Source organism: Athalia rosae, chromosome 2 (assembly GCF_917208135.1).
Source record: "Athalia rosae chromosome 2, iyAthRosa1.1, whole genome shotgun sequence".
NCBI classification, from domain to species: domain Eukaryota; kingdom Metazoa; phylum Arthropoda; class Insecta; order Hymenoptera; family Athaliidae; genus Athalia; species Athalia rosae.
In genome coordinates this window covers 29,037,310-29,052,438 of record NC_064027.1, presented here as the reverse complement: position 1 = coordinate 29,052,438, position 15,129 = coordinate 29,037,310, and the positions used below count along the sequence as shown (strand labels likewise).

General features: G+C 47.2%; 1 protein-coding gene across 7 annotated transcripts in view; it reads left to right on the top strand.

Moving 5' to 3' along the window:
* The window catches only part of LOC105693146 (four and a half LIM domains protein 2), an 84,154-nt gene that overhangs the window by 63,160 nt on the left and 5,865 nt on the right, over window positions 1-15,129 (top strand). For 3 of the 7 annotated variants that reach the window (XM_020856450.2, XM_020856449.2, XM_048649422.1), the window contains 2 exons: window positions 8,370-8,570; window positions 9,181-9,355. In XM_020856450.2, the coding sequence (XP_020712109.1) occupies window positions 8,370-8,570; window positions 9,181-9,355 (376 nt within the window). Of the gene's footprint in view, window positions 1-6,681; window positions 7,053-7,464; window positions 7,642-8,369; window positions 8,571-9,180; window positions 9,356-12,013; window positions 12,143-12,267; window positions 13,099-15,129 lie in introns of those variants that run through there. The other 4 variants (XM_012412869.3, XM_048649423.1, XM_020856451.2 and 1 more) reach the window with 4 other exon arrangements.

Sequence of the window (15,129 nt, the reverse complement as noted above, 5' to 3'; positions counted from 1 at the left end):
ATTTTTTTTCGTCGGCTCGGAAACCGCGAGATATCCCCATCGAAGAGGTCGAAGAAGGGGACGTCCTTTTTGGCGACGATCGTCGCGGTGTGATGAAAATCGTCGGTACGATCCGAAGCGTTTTCCGGACCGACATTCATTCGCGAGTACCGGTGACTCCTGGTGCTCGTGCGGCGGTGTATAATTGACCGGCGCATGCGTAGACACCCGATATACCGAAAACGCGATCGAGACGAAGGTGTCGGCGGTAACGTCATCGGGTGGTCGACCCATTTTTGGACTCGTGGTACAACACGGGCGATGCGCGACTACAGAGCTGACTGCAGAAATCGAAACTGTAAAGGGGGAAAAAAATCGAGCGAATTTCTCACGTCGTTGGCCGCACGTGCGACCGGACGCGATGCAGTTTTTGGATTTCTCGACGGTATCGATAACCGATTTTCCCTTCGTCGCGCGGTCCGCCGATCCAACGAGAAGCGCGCATAGTATGCAGTATAGCGACGTGCGGGGCGATGCGGTTGACCGTGGCATCGTATAAAATTACAAATACGCGATTCTCGGCCGAACGAACGGCGAGAATAATACGCTCGCACTAACGCAAGGTTCGGTCATTGGCGAAAATAGCTTTGGCATTGTTCCGCCCTACTCGCTCGAAAGAATTTTTCTGAAGAACCTCGGCGCGACGAGGCTACGCCGGCTAATTCCGATCTTCGATTAATTGGACCTTTGGCAGTAAAATGCAAAACACTCTTGTTTACAACCAATTATATATTATTCACCGCGACGTTGTACGCCGGTTCGTCTCGGACGCGCGGTGGCGGCGGCGGCGGCGGCGGCGGTGCGCCGATTGCGGTACCGTGGGCGACGAGCTGCACCCCGCGTCGCGTACGGGCGGAGATTATTTTTTTCTCGCCGAGAGAGAAGAAAAAATGATGATCTGACCGGCGAGGGAGACGAGCGATTCGACTATATCTCTATCGGTTTTTCGATCGATCGATTCGCTTCGGTTCGTTTCATCGGCGGCTCGAGGGCGTCGAGTGTCTTAAAAATAACGCGTCAAAGTTCAATAGGCTCCGCGGAGAGCTTGAAATTTTGATAATTTTTGGACTCCGTCCAGCTAGTTGCACCGCGCGCAAAAGCCGGTATCAAAGATTCCCGTGACGTCAGGGGCGATGAGGTAATCCGAACAACAATAAATTAGCTACGGAAATAAAACAAGAGCGAGAGGCATCTTAGCTCCCAATAACAACCGTGCCAAACATCCAACGGCGGCGCGCAACCTTTGATAGCGATTGATAGGGGCTGAGGTCTGGTTACAGTTCTCTGAAAAAGATGCAAGAATTATGAACGAAGTCGGGCAACTCGAACGGAAGTCGAGCGCTGCTCCGGAACCAGAATCACAACGATCGATCTTCGTTTCTGTCTAGCGGCGCGACGATTGGGAGGAATGCGGGTGAAAATTTTGCGTGAGCGCAATCGAGGGTTCGAGGGTTACGAGCGACGTCGTAGTACGCGCGCCGATCCACCTCGATCCGGCGTTAACCGAGGGCCGATTATCTCGCCTGTGCCAAAATACGAACAAGCCAAAATACGCCTAAAGATTATAACGTTGCCATCGATGAGTACATTAAGGACACGATCCGCGTCCAGGGACTTTCGTGCTAACTTTAGACGTTAGCTGTCGCGTGGCGAGGCGACCAACCAGTAAAACGGTTAAACGCCAAACGTATCGCCCTCGGGCTTTGCTGGCATAAAATAAAACAGTGTACTAGTCGCCCTCCGTCAGGATGGATAATGGACAATCGCTAAATTGACGGGGTGAAGTTTTCGAAAGAGTATACGAGAGAGACGCGTGTTCGCTCCAGTGCGGGGGTGCAACGGCCCACTCCGTGCAGGGCTCGAGCAATTTTTTGTGACGTTACGATCGGTATGACTCGCGCGATTCGGAACGTCGATCTCGTGGTGCGTTGCGACGGAGAACGCTAATGGTAGCTAAATTCCGCCTCCGATCCTAACGATGGAACCGATTTTCAATCTTAACGTAAACGCGCTCAAACGGCCCCCGACCGACAAGTAAAAAATGGAACAATCATAATATATACGATAATCGAGAACGATCGATCGATTTGCAATCGGGACAATCGAGGGGGAGAGGAAGCGACGTTGGACGGTTCGTCGGAAGATGTCAAATATCGTCGTCCCCCAAGTGGTGCGAAAATCAGAGACGATACGAATGCGAGAACCTCCAACGCCTCCAGATGTCTGATGACAACTGAACGTCGAAACGGTCGAAGAATCTACGGCTGGGGCAGCATCCTCAACTGGACCCGCTCTCCATCCCCTCCACCTGGAACAGTCGGCGAAAAGCTAAACGAAAATAGGATAAATAGATAAATCGTCTAACCGCCTACGGTCGGACGACGTACGTTCGCCACGTCTCGATGCAAACGCGAGTCGATCCGTTTCACCGTTCCTCGTCTCCTTGAAAATATGATCGACGAACACCCGCCGTTGTCACCCTATAGTTCGAAGCGCAGGTTTGAACTCTAGAATCCCCACGTCGAAATACCACCGAAATGGGACTCCTCGTGTCGATATTGGTCGGCTGCGTCGGAGTCCTCGAACTGTTCGCCTGTTACCGTCACGTTTCCAACGGTCTGACACCGACGTTGGGACCGGCGGCGCCCTGCCTGTCGTACCACGCGGAAACTTCGGAGCGACACAGCTCAGCGAATTCTCTTTGCACCTACAGCCACAGCGCGGCCATCGGATGGCCGAAGAGCGTCAGACACAAGCTGGAGAACCTCCACGAGTACAGCCTGAAAGTTCGAAGCGAGCTAAGATCCGTGGACAAGCACTTCGACGAGAGCACGTTGTCCGACTGCAGTACCGACGACATTTTAGGCCGCTCCAGACCGGACTCCAGACTCAGCCTGAACGATTTCGATCCGAGCGACGAATGGAACTTCGAATCCTACCGCGGATTCGACGATTCCAACGGGGCCGATCGCGAGGGGATTCGATCGCCGTTGACGAGCCACTCGCTGGCGCCGGCGCCCACGAAGTACGAAAGAATCCCGACCCCGATACCGTTCGCTCCTTCGTCGGAGGACGCCCGGAGGAGGTCCCGATCCTCGTCGAGCGCATCGAGCGACAGGAAAAATTCGTTCGACGACGATTCCGGCAACGAACTGCCGACGAGGAAATCCTTCGACAATCTACCGGTCGCCGGTCGCCCCGCGTCCTCGTCCTTCGGCGAATCGAAACTCGAGCCTTCCTCGAAAGAGGCGAAGAGCGTTTCCGGGCGTTCGCCGGACCTCTTCGAAGACCCCGAAAATTTCGGCGCTGACGGTTCGCCGAAGCCCCCGAAGAAGTCGGGAACGACGACGGGGCGGAAGTCCTCGCGTTTCAGAGCTAGGACCACGGAAGTGAGTAAGTCGGCGGAAAATCTGAACGCCAAGAAATCGAAGCGTAGCAGAGATCCGGAGAGGCGGAAAACCGACATCTCCGTTCAAACTGTAAAGTTTGCCTGGACTCGCGACGGTTCGACGAACACCTCGCCGCCGGACAGCGATCGATCGATTTCCGAACGCGGAAGAAGCGTATCCGTACAGACCAGTTTCGAAGAACATCTTCCGGACGAGGAATTCTTCGGGGATCGTAACGGGATATCCGTGGGGCTTTCGGAAAGCCGGAGAGACACGTTGTCCAGGGCCAGCGCGATGAGGAAAACTTTCAGGCAGAAAAGACGGGGAAAATCGATCGACGATCGTAACGAGGAGTCCGCGGCGAACGTTGTTTGGGTGAAGAAGGTCGCACCGTGCGTCGAGAAGCCTCGCGATTTCAAGCGACCGGTGAGAATATCCAGCTTCGAGGAGGCCGACCGCGGGGATTACGAGAACGTCAAGGACGTTCTCCAGCAGGATTTCAACGTCGAGAAATCGGAGGGCGATAGCGCCGACGGAGATTCCGACGTTTCGAGGGGCGAAAAACCCCCGCTCCTGAAGAGCCAATCGGAAATACTCGACGAGCTGATCGACGAGGAATTCGGGGACACGGATCCCGGAACCCCCACGAATCCGATCGAGCGATCCCCGCCGGAAACCGGGCCGGACAAAGCCTTCTGGGTAAAAATTTGTCCCAATCAAGGAAACGTAGTATACGTATACACCGAATCGCGTAGTAGGATTATTTTCTGGGAGAAAAAACAAACAAAAAAAAAAAAAACATCAGGAGCGCGTGTCGCGGAATTCGATCACTCGGATCGCCGATCGTACGATGTGTAATTTCCACCGACTGTAAAGAACGGGACTTTGTAAACATCGGAAATTTATCGAGGCGCCTCAGCGTTACAAAACGTTTTGCATTCGCGTGGCTCCATCGGCAGACCGTGTCGGCGGCTTTGGTGCCGTGTGCTCGGATCAGATTCGCCCGAAATATCGAACGTCAACTCCTACCCTCCTCCGCAATATTTTCACCGGCGTTGCCGAGGCTCGCTTCACCTCGGCACCTCGTCAGCGGGGGTTGGTTGGATAACCACGTTTCGCGAAAGTTTCTCGCAATATTCGCACGTCCGGTGGCATCGGGATTCGCCGTATCGTTCGAACGTGTTTCGACGATTCGATCGACGCAATCGACGGATCGCATGACGCGGGGGACCGTGAGACCGAACTGCGGGCACTGGTTCCCGTAGCCGTTGCACGAAGAACGCGGGTCAGAGTCATGAGAACGGGAAGAGGAATCGAAACTTAATACCTCGAGCGACGTCGCGGCTGGAGTCGATTTTCCTTATATTTTGTTATTTTTTCAATTTTCATTTTTCCTTTTTCCCTCCCCCTCGTACTCCGAAGACTCTATTTCTGATACACACACACACACACGCACGCACACGTTGTTCTATAGGGCCGGACGGAGAGAAAACGTAATAATTTACCCACCTCATCGCGCGTTCTAGAATATTTCGTTAGCCGCGGAAACGGCGTTCATTGGTGATGTGCGGAAAAATCCGTCCTACATTCCCCGTTGACCGATTCTTTATTTATTTCACGATTCTATTTTCTGTGGCGACGCCTCGCGCCGTTCCTTCCATTCGTTCGCTCGAATAATGTCTCGTGAACCACCTGCTTGGCAAGCTCTCAAAATCATCTTCTCGTACGTCCCCGTGAATTCCGAGAGGCTCGACGAACGATAGAGATCGCATGCTTTTCCAGGTGGAAGATTCGCACGATGAGAAATTAATAAACGACAGAAAAAAAAAAAACAACGAAATGGCGGCAACGAAGAGACAAATGTCATCCGTCGGGTCGAGTTACGCGCCCGATATTTACACGGCGTTGAAGGTAACTTCGATGAGGTCGTTTTTCGGGAAAAAACTTCGTTGCCCCCTTCGAATAATTGAGATGAATTACTCAAGCGATTTCGCCGATCGAGACGAAGGATTCGGTGCGCATGAAGTAAAAATTATTCTCGTCTCCGTACCCCGTCGGAGAATTTATTTAAAAAAGCTATATGCAATTCGGTAAAATATAACAGCTACGCAAGCACCGCGGGTGCAGATTATTTCATTTTTAGCACATTCTGTCGTCGTGCGTTACGACAGCGACAACGTTTAATATTTCTTGTATTACTCGTCTGACTCACTCCGTTCTGTGCGTAATGAAAATATTTCGAAGGTCGTGAAAGTCGAAAGATTCACGACGGACTTTAATCGCGGCACCTCGGTTCCAGTATACCTACACGTACGACCCCGTCGATCGTACACAAATCTTCGAGCTTTTTCCACCGACGGGGAACCCCCGTGGCGACAACGTTCGAGGAGCTTTAGGGACGCCGTTTAAAATCCGGCGTTGAGTAATCGAGGATTTTTACGGTTTTCAAACTATTGAAAAATCCCCGTGCCTAGTAGAGACGTTTTAACGGGGCATGGATTTCGTCTAGTTTGTAGCAACGGGGCGAATCACCGAAATAGAAATGCACGTTCCTAGGATAATCTGGGAATCCGAAACACTTCGAGTTGCAGCTGAGTCTGCCGCACGTCTGACACGCCATGACATTTGTCAAAGAGCAGATTACACCTGGATCACATCGGATTATCCGAAACTCTTTAATTCCCGCACCGTAAAACGCGTTTTCGCCAAGTTTTATCGGACGGGGTTTGCGAGGCCCTCGAATTCCCAGACTCTGTCTTGTCGTCTGCATTTCTAACGTCGGACGATAAATCGGGAACTCGAGGCGGCGTGTACAGCGGCTCCGAGACAACAGGCTACTGTACCGATTTCTCGCAGTCGTTTCACCACGAAACAGGTGCAATTAAGATTTTAATCGCGATTAACGCGCTTCTCTCGTTATCGTTGATATCCATTGATCGGCCGATCGTAGGAAAATCGTAATTCGCTTGGCCCGGTTTTCCGTCGAATATTTCGAACAATAAGGCGATGTGCCGCATCCGCCGGGTGGATGGTTATTCCAAAAATAACGAAACGATTAAAGCATTCGACGCGTATTCGGCGTATACGTATACACGTATACGTATACGTATATTTCGCGAAAGATATCGCGGTAGCGTATAGAGAAAAGTTGCACCCGGCACACACTGCAGCGGTCCACGAGTAGGGGGAGGGGAAGAGCGCGCGGGTTTTTTCTGGAGTCGTCGGGAAGCCGAAAATAGCGTCCCGGTTATGATGAGACGACCAGGGATTGGATCCTAGATTTCAGTCAGTTCGCAAACTCTATTGGGTCGCAGTACCGTCCGGACGACCGTCTCGATCCCCGATTTCACAAGTCGTTCCGCATTTCTTTCGCGTACTCACCTCGCCGATAATCCGCAAAGCCCCGTCGACGCTTTTACGCGACGATATCAGCTCGAAAAACTTTCGTTTTAACCATCAGACAACAATGGCGGACGTAGACAGTGTAGTGTACACTACGACGGAGCGTAAAGTTCGCAAAGTGAAGAAAACCACCAAGCGTAGGGAAAGTCACGACCAGAACGCCGAGGTCACTATCACCGAAGTTGACAGCACCCAGAACAACCACGACAACGCCATCGATAAGTATGTGCTGGCTGACGGTGGAACACTGTCAACTGTCACGGTTTCTCTTCTTTCTTTTTTCTTTTTTTTTTTTTTCTTTTCCTCTACAATTCGTATCTTTGGGTGCCACCGATCCCCGTCAATTTCATCCCCGAAAGACTCCCTAGCCGAGTCGGAAAATCTTACTCGGTTTCTGACGTGCTTGAAAACTCGCCGCGATTCCGAGTTTTTCCCCCATTAGATTCCAATTCCGTACGGGGGCAATATCGCCCGACACGCGACTCCGTCGTTTCGTCGTTATCTAAAATTAATCCGGCACGGTATCGGGGGTGTGAATCCGTCGGTGATATTTCGTGACCGAAAGACATGACTCAAAACTCACCCCACCCCCCTCCTCCCCCCTGGAAAAACATCAAAATTTAAGCAATCGTCGAGCGACGGGGATATCTCGTGGCACTCCAAGAAATCGCGATCTGCCCGAAAATCGAACTTCGTACAATCGAACACTTATTCAAATATCACTTTGATTATCACCAATACCGCATTGCCCGTCATATATGTTATATTTATACAGAAACCCAGCCAGCACATACAACAGCACTCATCCAAGGTACATATTTGCTATATCCTATCTAATATACAAATACCCGCAGGACCTGTCCGAGGCGCAAAAAAAAATTAAAAAAATGAATTTCTCAGACCGATCGATAATTAGGACTTCGATCACGATCGATCAACGACAATAATACCAACGTTAATCCTTTGAGGCACGTGTGCGTCCTCCATATTCCTCGACTTTGCATATACATATACATACATCACTTTTTATTACGCATTGCCCTCGATTTCTCGATACAACCTCTAGAAAAGGATCTGATTGTGAGAAAGAGAAGAAGAGAATAAAAAAAAAAATAAAATAAAAAGAGAGAAGAAAATCGGTACATTTTAGACACCCCCTGCAGTTAGCGGTCGTCCGTAACAGATTTCATTATGAATCGTTAGAAGGATGTGATGTCCTTGTTCGCATCACCTTATACCAATACAAACGTTGAATCATATATGACTGCCGATACTTAATAAGGTATACGTCCGTCGGTATACAACCTTCGAGCGAATATTAAGCGAGGGGGGGGGGGGGGAGGGCGAAGGTGGGGAAAAGGGGAGGGAAATTGCAAGGTGAAAGCTGAACCGTCCCGATCCCGAGGGGGAGGGGGAAAGTGGTTCGGCTCTAGTTTCAATTCGATTGTTCCTTCGATATTTGTATCTTAGAGCCATTAAAATCGCTCAGGAATCGTTCGAATGGCGGTATGAATAAAAATTGAATTTATGGTGTTGCAGTTGATTTTCAGTGGGGAATTCACCAGGGCGATGAACAAGGACTGGCACAGCGGCCACTTCTGTTGCTGGCAATGCGACGAATCCTTGACGGGTCAACGTTACGTCCTGAGGGACGAACACCCCTACTGCATCAAGTGTTACGAGAGCGTGTTCGCCAACGGGTGCGAGGAGTGCAGCAAGATCATCGGTATCGATTCCAAGGTACGCGGTCGTCGGAAAAATTTCCATTATCTCGAAATGATATGACGGATAAGTCGATTCGTACAGGTTTCCAGCATCTCTTTGAAATCGATAACGGGGGGCGGGGGGGGGGGGGGGGGGGCTCGGGCGAATTTCTTCCGGAGATTAAGTCGAGGCGAGATTTCAACGTTTCGCTGAATAATTTTAACGCGCAATGTGCCGTTTGAAATATGGTCGGTGGTGAACTGACTCGTAATTAGTCATTCCTAGAAATAGCTTCGGTGATGTAGCCGCCTTCGTTCACTTGCGGTGCGACTGTTTCATTTGTCTCGGTGTTCGCCTCTGTTTGTAATGCCTCGAGTACCGTGTTTCCGCTTCACACCTATATATATATATATATATATACAGAAATTCATTTCATCTCAAAGTTTCTTTAACGATCCTTGACGCGGATTAATTAATTTTTCATTTTTTTTCTCTTCATCTTCTTCTTCTTCTTCTTCTTCTTCTTCTTCTTCTTATTTTCGACCGAAGTTCGCGCGTTTAGTCAAGCTGTTGATGCGCAGACTGTATTCTCACGCTTCCGTAACGCGTTTATCTGAATCGATTTTTTTCTCCATTTTTATTTCAGGATCTATCCTACAAGGACAAGCATTGGCACGAGGCCTGCTTCCTCTGCAACAAGTGCAGAGTATCACTGGTGGACAAACAATTCGGCAGCAAGGTCGACAAAATTTACTGTGGAAATTGCTACGACGCTCAATTTGCCAGCCGTTGCGATGGCTGCGGTGAAATCTTCCGTGCAGGTACGTCGACTAAACGGATCTTCTTATTTCCGAAACGATAATGAGGATGAAAAAAAAAGTAAACAAAAATCGACGAGCCAATCGATTACAACGGACGATCGGTGGCCAGGAGAAAAAATATTGTAAAATCCGACCTTGCGTCGCCTCGAATTACCGATATAATTGACGACACGTATACATAAATACAGCGAGCGAAATCGATACTCCCTATGTGATTTGAATATAACCATAGTTATTTTTTTGTCAAAGCAATTTCCGCGTGATGATTCTTCAAACGTATATTATATGCGAAAAAGCTGGAAGAGAAGAATAGGTACCGACAACCAATTGCGTTTGACGTCTCTCGTCGAGTCGTTGCATAATTGTTTATTTGGATAATTGTTGGAATGAAAAAAAAAAATGTGGGTGATTTTTTTCGCGAGATAAACCGCACGCGACGACGATCGATTCTCGCGATAAGAGGCATCGAAATGACATTTGATACGAGAGATGATTGTACGCCGCTGTCTCCGACTTGCCGATTCGACGGCCTCCGATGACCTTCAGAAGACAGAGCCGCTCGGCTTTCCGAGTGAGATGACCCAGATCTGAGAAATGAATCATTTACCGAATCACGAACTTATACATTTTCAACGCTTGCGAAGTTTTCGGGAGCGTGCGTACGACGTGCGTAACAAAATATTCGTTATTAATAAACTCGGGGAATCAGCAGACAAGCGCCAGACGATCATAATTGCTGTCCCTTTTCGGTTTGCGGACCCCCGCTAATTACTAATTACTAAGTCGATGCTACGACACTCGGATGTTCTTTCCTTCGACTTCGTTCTGAAACCTTATCGAAACGATCGGAGCGCGGATTCGTGGGATTTTCATTCATCGATATCAGCGACTTATCTACAGACTATCGCGGTCTTTGAGGTTTCCATGCAGATCCTTTTTTCAAAAGTATAACAATTTTTTTTCCTCCATACTTTACAATCGTGACCATGAACAATTATCCGTGTAGAATCGAAAAAAACGGAAATAAATCGAAGATGAAAAAAAAAAGCACATAGTAAAACGTTACGTAAACTAGTAGGTATATGTTCATTCAGAATTGGAAGGCCCTGGCCTACGCCAAAACACTGTAGGAAGTTAAGCCGCCAACGAATATCAGGAATAGCGAAGAGGAAAAAAAAAAAGTCTGATTCACTCTGCGGAAATCATCTCATTCAAGTCTAGCCTCTACGTGGGAGGTTTCGAAAAACGAGAATACCGCCCACCTAAAAATATGTAGCATCCAGTATGTAGGATCGTGCGACAGGTGTACCTCCGGATTTTACAAAAAAAAACAAACTAAGAGTCCTTTTTTGAATTTTGCGCCGCTAAAAATTACGAGTCTATTTGTACGAGAACGTCATTTAGTGCACGTGCGACCTTAGCAAATGACAACGCAATTTGTGGGGCGGAAATTTTGCACTTTACTTTAATGGGTCAAACCCAAGTCTTTGAATTTGCCGAACGGCCCACGCCCAATCAAAGTCCATTTTCGAGTGAGATTTAATACAAGTAATACTTGTATACATATATATACAGTTTTTTCTTCTCGTGCAACAAATCTAGGCCAAAACTTTGAAACGCAAAGGCCAAGGGATCAAGGTCAATCGATGCAGATACACAAGTACAACGTCAAACGTTCGATGACCAGAGATCTTTTTCGCGTCCAACAGGTCAGTGATATGGTGACGCACATGGCGTCGTAGAACGTGTGCATCCTACGGCCTTAAACCCGTTCTTTTTGCACGGTTAAACGAGAAGGAGGATGAAATATCGACGAACACTCGACGAGTCCGATATGTATAGTCGCCGATCGTTAGCGATCGTTATCGATTGCGATGCCTGTACGCGATTTTACCGTAGCCTGCGAGGCTCGAATGATTCGAAACCGAGATGGTTAGGAAAATAGCGAAAAATCATATGAGCTGAAGTTTTGTACTCGTCGATACGGCGAATACGCTGTGATGTATTTGCAACCCCTTGACAGAAGTTGTACAGCTAATTACGAATAATCGAGGACTCGTTACACTCGTCGGTCGCACTTTGACCTTTGCAATTAATAATAAAATTTCGCATGCATTACTCCTCTATTTACTGGCCGATACTTTTCCTCGTATACGTACAAAAAAGAAAAAAAAAAGCATCGAATAAATAAAATAACTGGTTATCGCTGTCAGCTATTCGGTTAGTTTGTGTATATATTTTTCGTAGTAGACTGCGTGACATCATTGCCGATGGATCCTTGGACACTTACACATATCTTGTGGGCGATGGGATTGTACGCACGGGATTGAAAGAAAAAAAAAAAAGTTGAAAAAAAAAAGTTGAAAAAAAAGGCCTTATGTAACACGTACAAATATTTCTATCGTTCGTATCTATGAAATTTGAATAATCGTCGAGTTGTCGATTATAAAAATATAACTGTAATTGAAATGAATTCAATGAGATCGCTCGATAGGAGAAAAAATTTTCTCAACGACCTCGTCGAGCGTCTCCCTTATTCATTGATATTCATAATTATTTCGTGGCGTGAATTTGTCGATAAACTCTTCGCGGCGAAATAGAGGTAAAGCAGAGAGATGAGGTATACGGAGAATGATCCCGTAAAAGTGTAGGAGTGTAATAGTCTTTGCATCTATATGACAGTTGCGCGTGCCAGTTGCCACCGGCGTCGGTGATTCCAGCGGAGTCGTTGGAGCGTTTTATCCTCAGTAGTCCGTAAGCCTTCATACCAATCGTACGGAGAACTCGGTATCCGGATTTTTATCTTACAATTGTTGCACTGTTTTTAATCGGAATCGTTTCCGCGGATAACGTACGTCGGAAACGATCGGTTCCTAACGTTTTTATGGTGATCCTCCCTCCGCCCGCCCCCCCAGTTCCGCGCACTCTTCTTTTTCCCCCATTTTTATTCTTATCGTCGTACCGGTTCGTTTCTCGAAAGAATTTCTTGCGAAAAGTTTCGCCAGCCTATGGAGAAATATGAGAGTCGATCGTTATCGCTTCACTTATCATTCGCGTTACGAAGTTATCGGCGAGATATAAGCGCCTTTAATTGACCCACCTGTCGATCATTTTTTTTTCTCCTATCGGACATCTTGCTTGGAAGAATTTTCGAATCGACCGCGGCACGGTAGATGCGGATGTCGAAATCTTCGGAAAACTTAATTACCGTAGAAATGAAAATTTCCCCTTTTTTTTTATCTCATGCGAAATGACTTTCGTTGACCCTCGGAGTCAGTTAAGCTTGAATGACGAAGTTCGTCCGTAAATCAATTTCAGTACCTACCTACCACTTTTCGATGCAAGTCACGGGTACGGTCTAATGTGATTTACGAATGAATTTCTTCGTTTCTTTTCGAAGCCGGAATCGTTCGGGATTTTTTGTGAAACACGTCCGAAGGTGATCGGTGGTGAAGATACGAACGAGAGAGGGAGAAATAAAATTGGATAATTGTAATACAGTGGCAATATCACCCAAATGCGTAAACAAACGAATAAAATGGCTGCGGACGCGCTCAGCGATAGATTGGCGAACAAACTGAATCTCCAGACGAAAACCGTTGGCGAGGAAAGGATCAAACGCGCCAAAGCAAAGGACGAAGACGTCGCCATGTTGACGATGTTCCCGATGGAAAGCGATCCAAAGTTCAGATGCTGCCTTGGCAATGACTGCTTTCTAGGAGATCCGAAAAAAGCAGATCCAGGTGATGGTTTGCTTTCAACAAATGTATGTTTCGCACACTTTATCGACGTACGCGCTCTACCGAGCTGACAATTTCCAGTGCATTATTGTTTATTGTATACCCAGCCAGTCCTGTACACATGACCTTATCGGGATAGAAAAAGAGCCCGTCGCTACACCCTCGTGTGTACCGTTCACTTAGTTAATTAACCTGCTAATTACCTATCGCCATTATTATTATTGTTATTATTATTATCATTCGCGATATCGAGTACACTTTATATTTACTTCGCTGCATTTATTCATTTACAGTACGAACCCATGGATACCTTCGAGCGGCGTTATTTTTTTTCACCCCTCTTACAGGGGGTAGCGCGAAGATGTCCGCCGATGCGTCGGATCGCACGCGACAGAAAAAAAAGAATAAAAAGGCGATACGTTACGTTGCACGGACGAACAGCGAACGTCAAACGGTTCAATTCCGTCAATTGATTTCAATCGTTGACGCGAAGACATGTGATCAATTAACGAATGGATATGATGCGTCGGTGGTAAGAGAAGATCGATCGTACGAACGCGTAAAAATCAATTTAAAACAACGAATCAAAGTATCATATATTGAGATGCATCGATTTTTCTTTTTCTTTCTTTAGTTCGACAAATATTTTATCGGCCTTGGTAAAGAAGGTCATCGCCGATTACTCGATACGCAATTTGATACCTTCTGCAAAGTTGCGGTGAAAAAATATTGACCACTTCACCGACCGTCGTCACCATCCCGTTCGCGCCTGAGTTCGGACAATTAACGCAATGCGCTAAATTGAATGAATAAATATTCTCTCACCGTCCCGCTATTATTTGTAAAGAGATTCGTTGTTTGGAAAAGAAAACTTTTGAGAAAGATCGCCAGATCACCGGATCCCTTATTCATGCGTGTATTCCGCTATTACTTTCATATAATTCCACAGTTGGTCACGTCACGTGACCAAGCGTTTAAATTCAGCGAACGGGGTCATACACGAGAGGAGACATGCCTATGGATATGCACGTTACGTGTACATTTTTTTTTTTTTATTCAAAGTCGATAACTCCTCCCCCTACTCGTGATCGAAATTGCATGACTTCGTTCGGATCAACGTGATCGGAGTTGGTCCGTTTCTTTCCTTTTTTCTTTCCATATCTGTAACGTGTAATTCGGGTACATAAATTTAGAAATGATGCGAGTCGTCTCGTTATATATATATGTATACGTAGCGCACTTTCACGACCCGTAGATTAATTCGTATCGATGGATGAAAAAACTCCGAGTCGAATATTTCGACGATTGAGCTGCGGAGCGCTGAGATAGCCGATGAATTTTTATGTCCCCGCTTAGCGAATTCGCGTACTTTCGAAAACGAAATTAACGAAAATATGCGAAATATCGAAGCTGCGGAGGTGAATTTCCGATCACCCGTATAGTTTAACACGCCACATTTCTCTGACCGTTATTTTATCTCTGTAGGGCATACGATGTCATCCTCGATTAGCGAGAATAAAAATCTGAAGTAAATTCCGAACTATCGAATCGCGCGTACAGCACCGCGTATGTAAAGTAAGTACACACATAGTACGCCGCAGCCGCATTGGGACATTCGGACCTTGGGGCATCAGACTTTATACATATACGGACATAGGCTGGACCACGTGACGTCACACCAACTGACTGAGATCCTACCTTGAGTCATTCACGCGCTAGTTGTCGAACGAAAGTTTTATTACGAATAATCGTCCCTACAATTTCACGCCGAATGAAAAACGTCGTGTAACGTATTACCCCCCCTGTCGTTTATCGGCAGCTGCAATTAGCAAATTTCAAGGAACGTCCTAAAACCATCGGGAGAACCGTTCAATTATTTATCTCGCGAACATTAATCGCCTTATTCGCTTTATCGTAGCTGGTGGGCATGACTTATCTCGTTACACTTTATACTTTTATCTCTCCGGCGTGATGCGAGTTCTCGCTCTTCTCGCGATTAGCATAACTGAGAAGCTCAATTTCCTCGTACGCTAC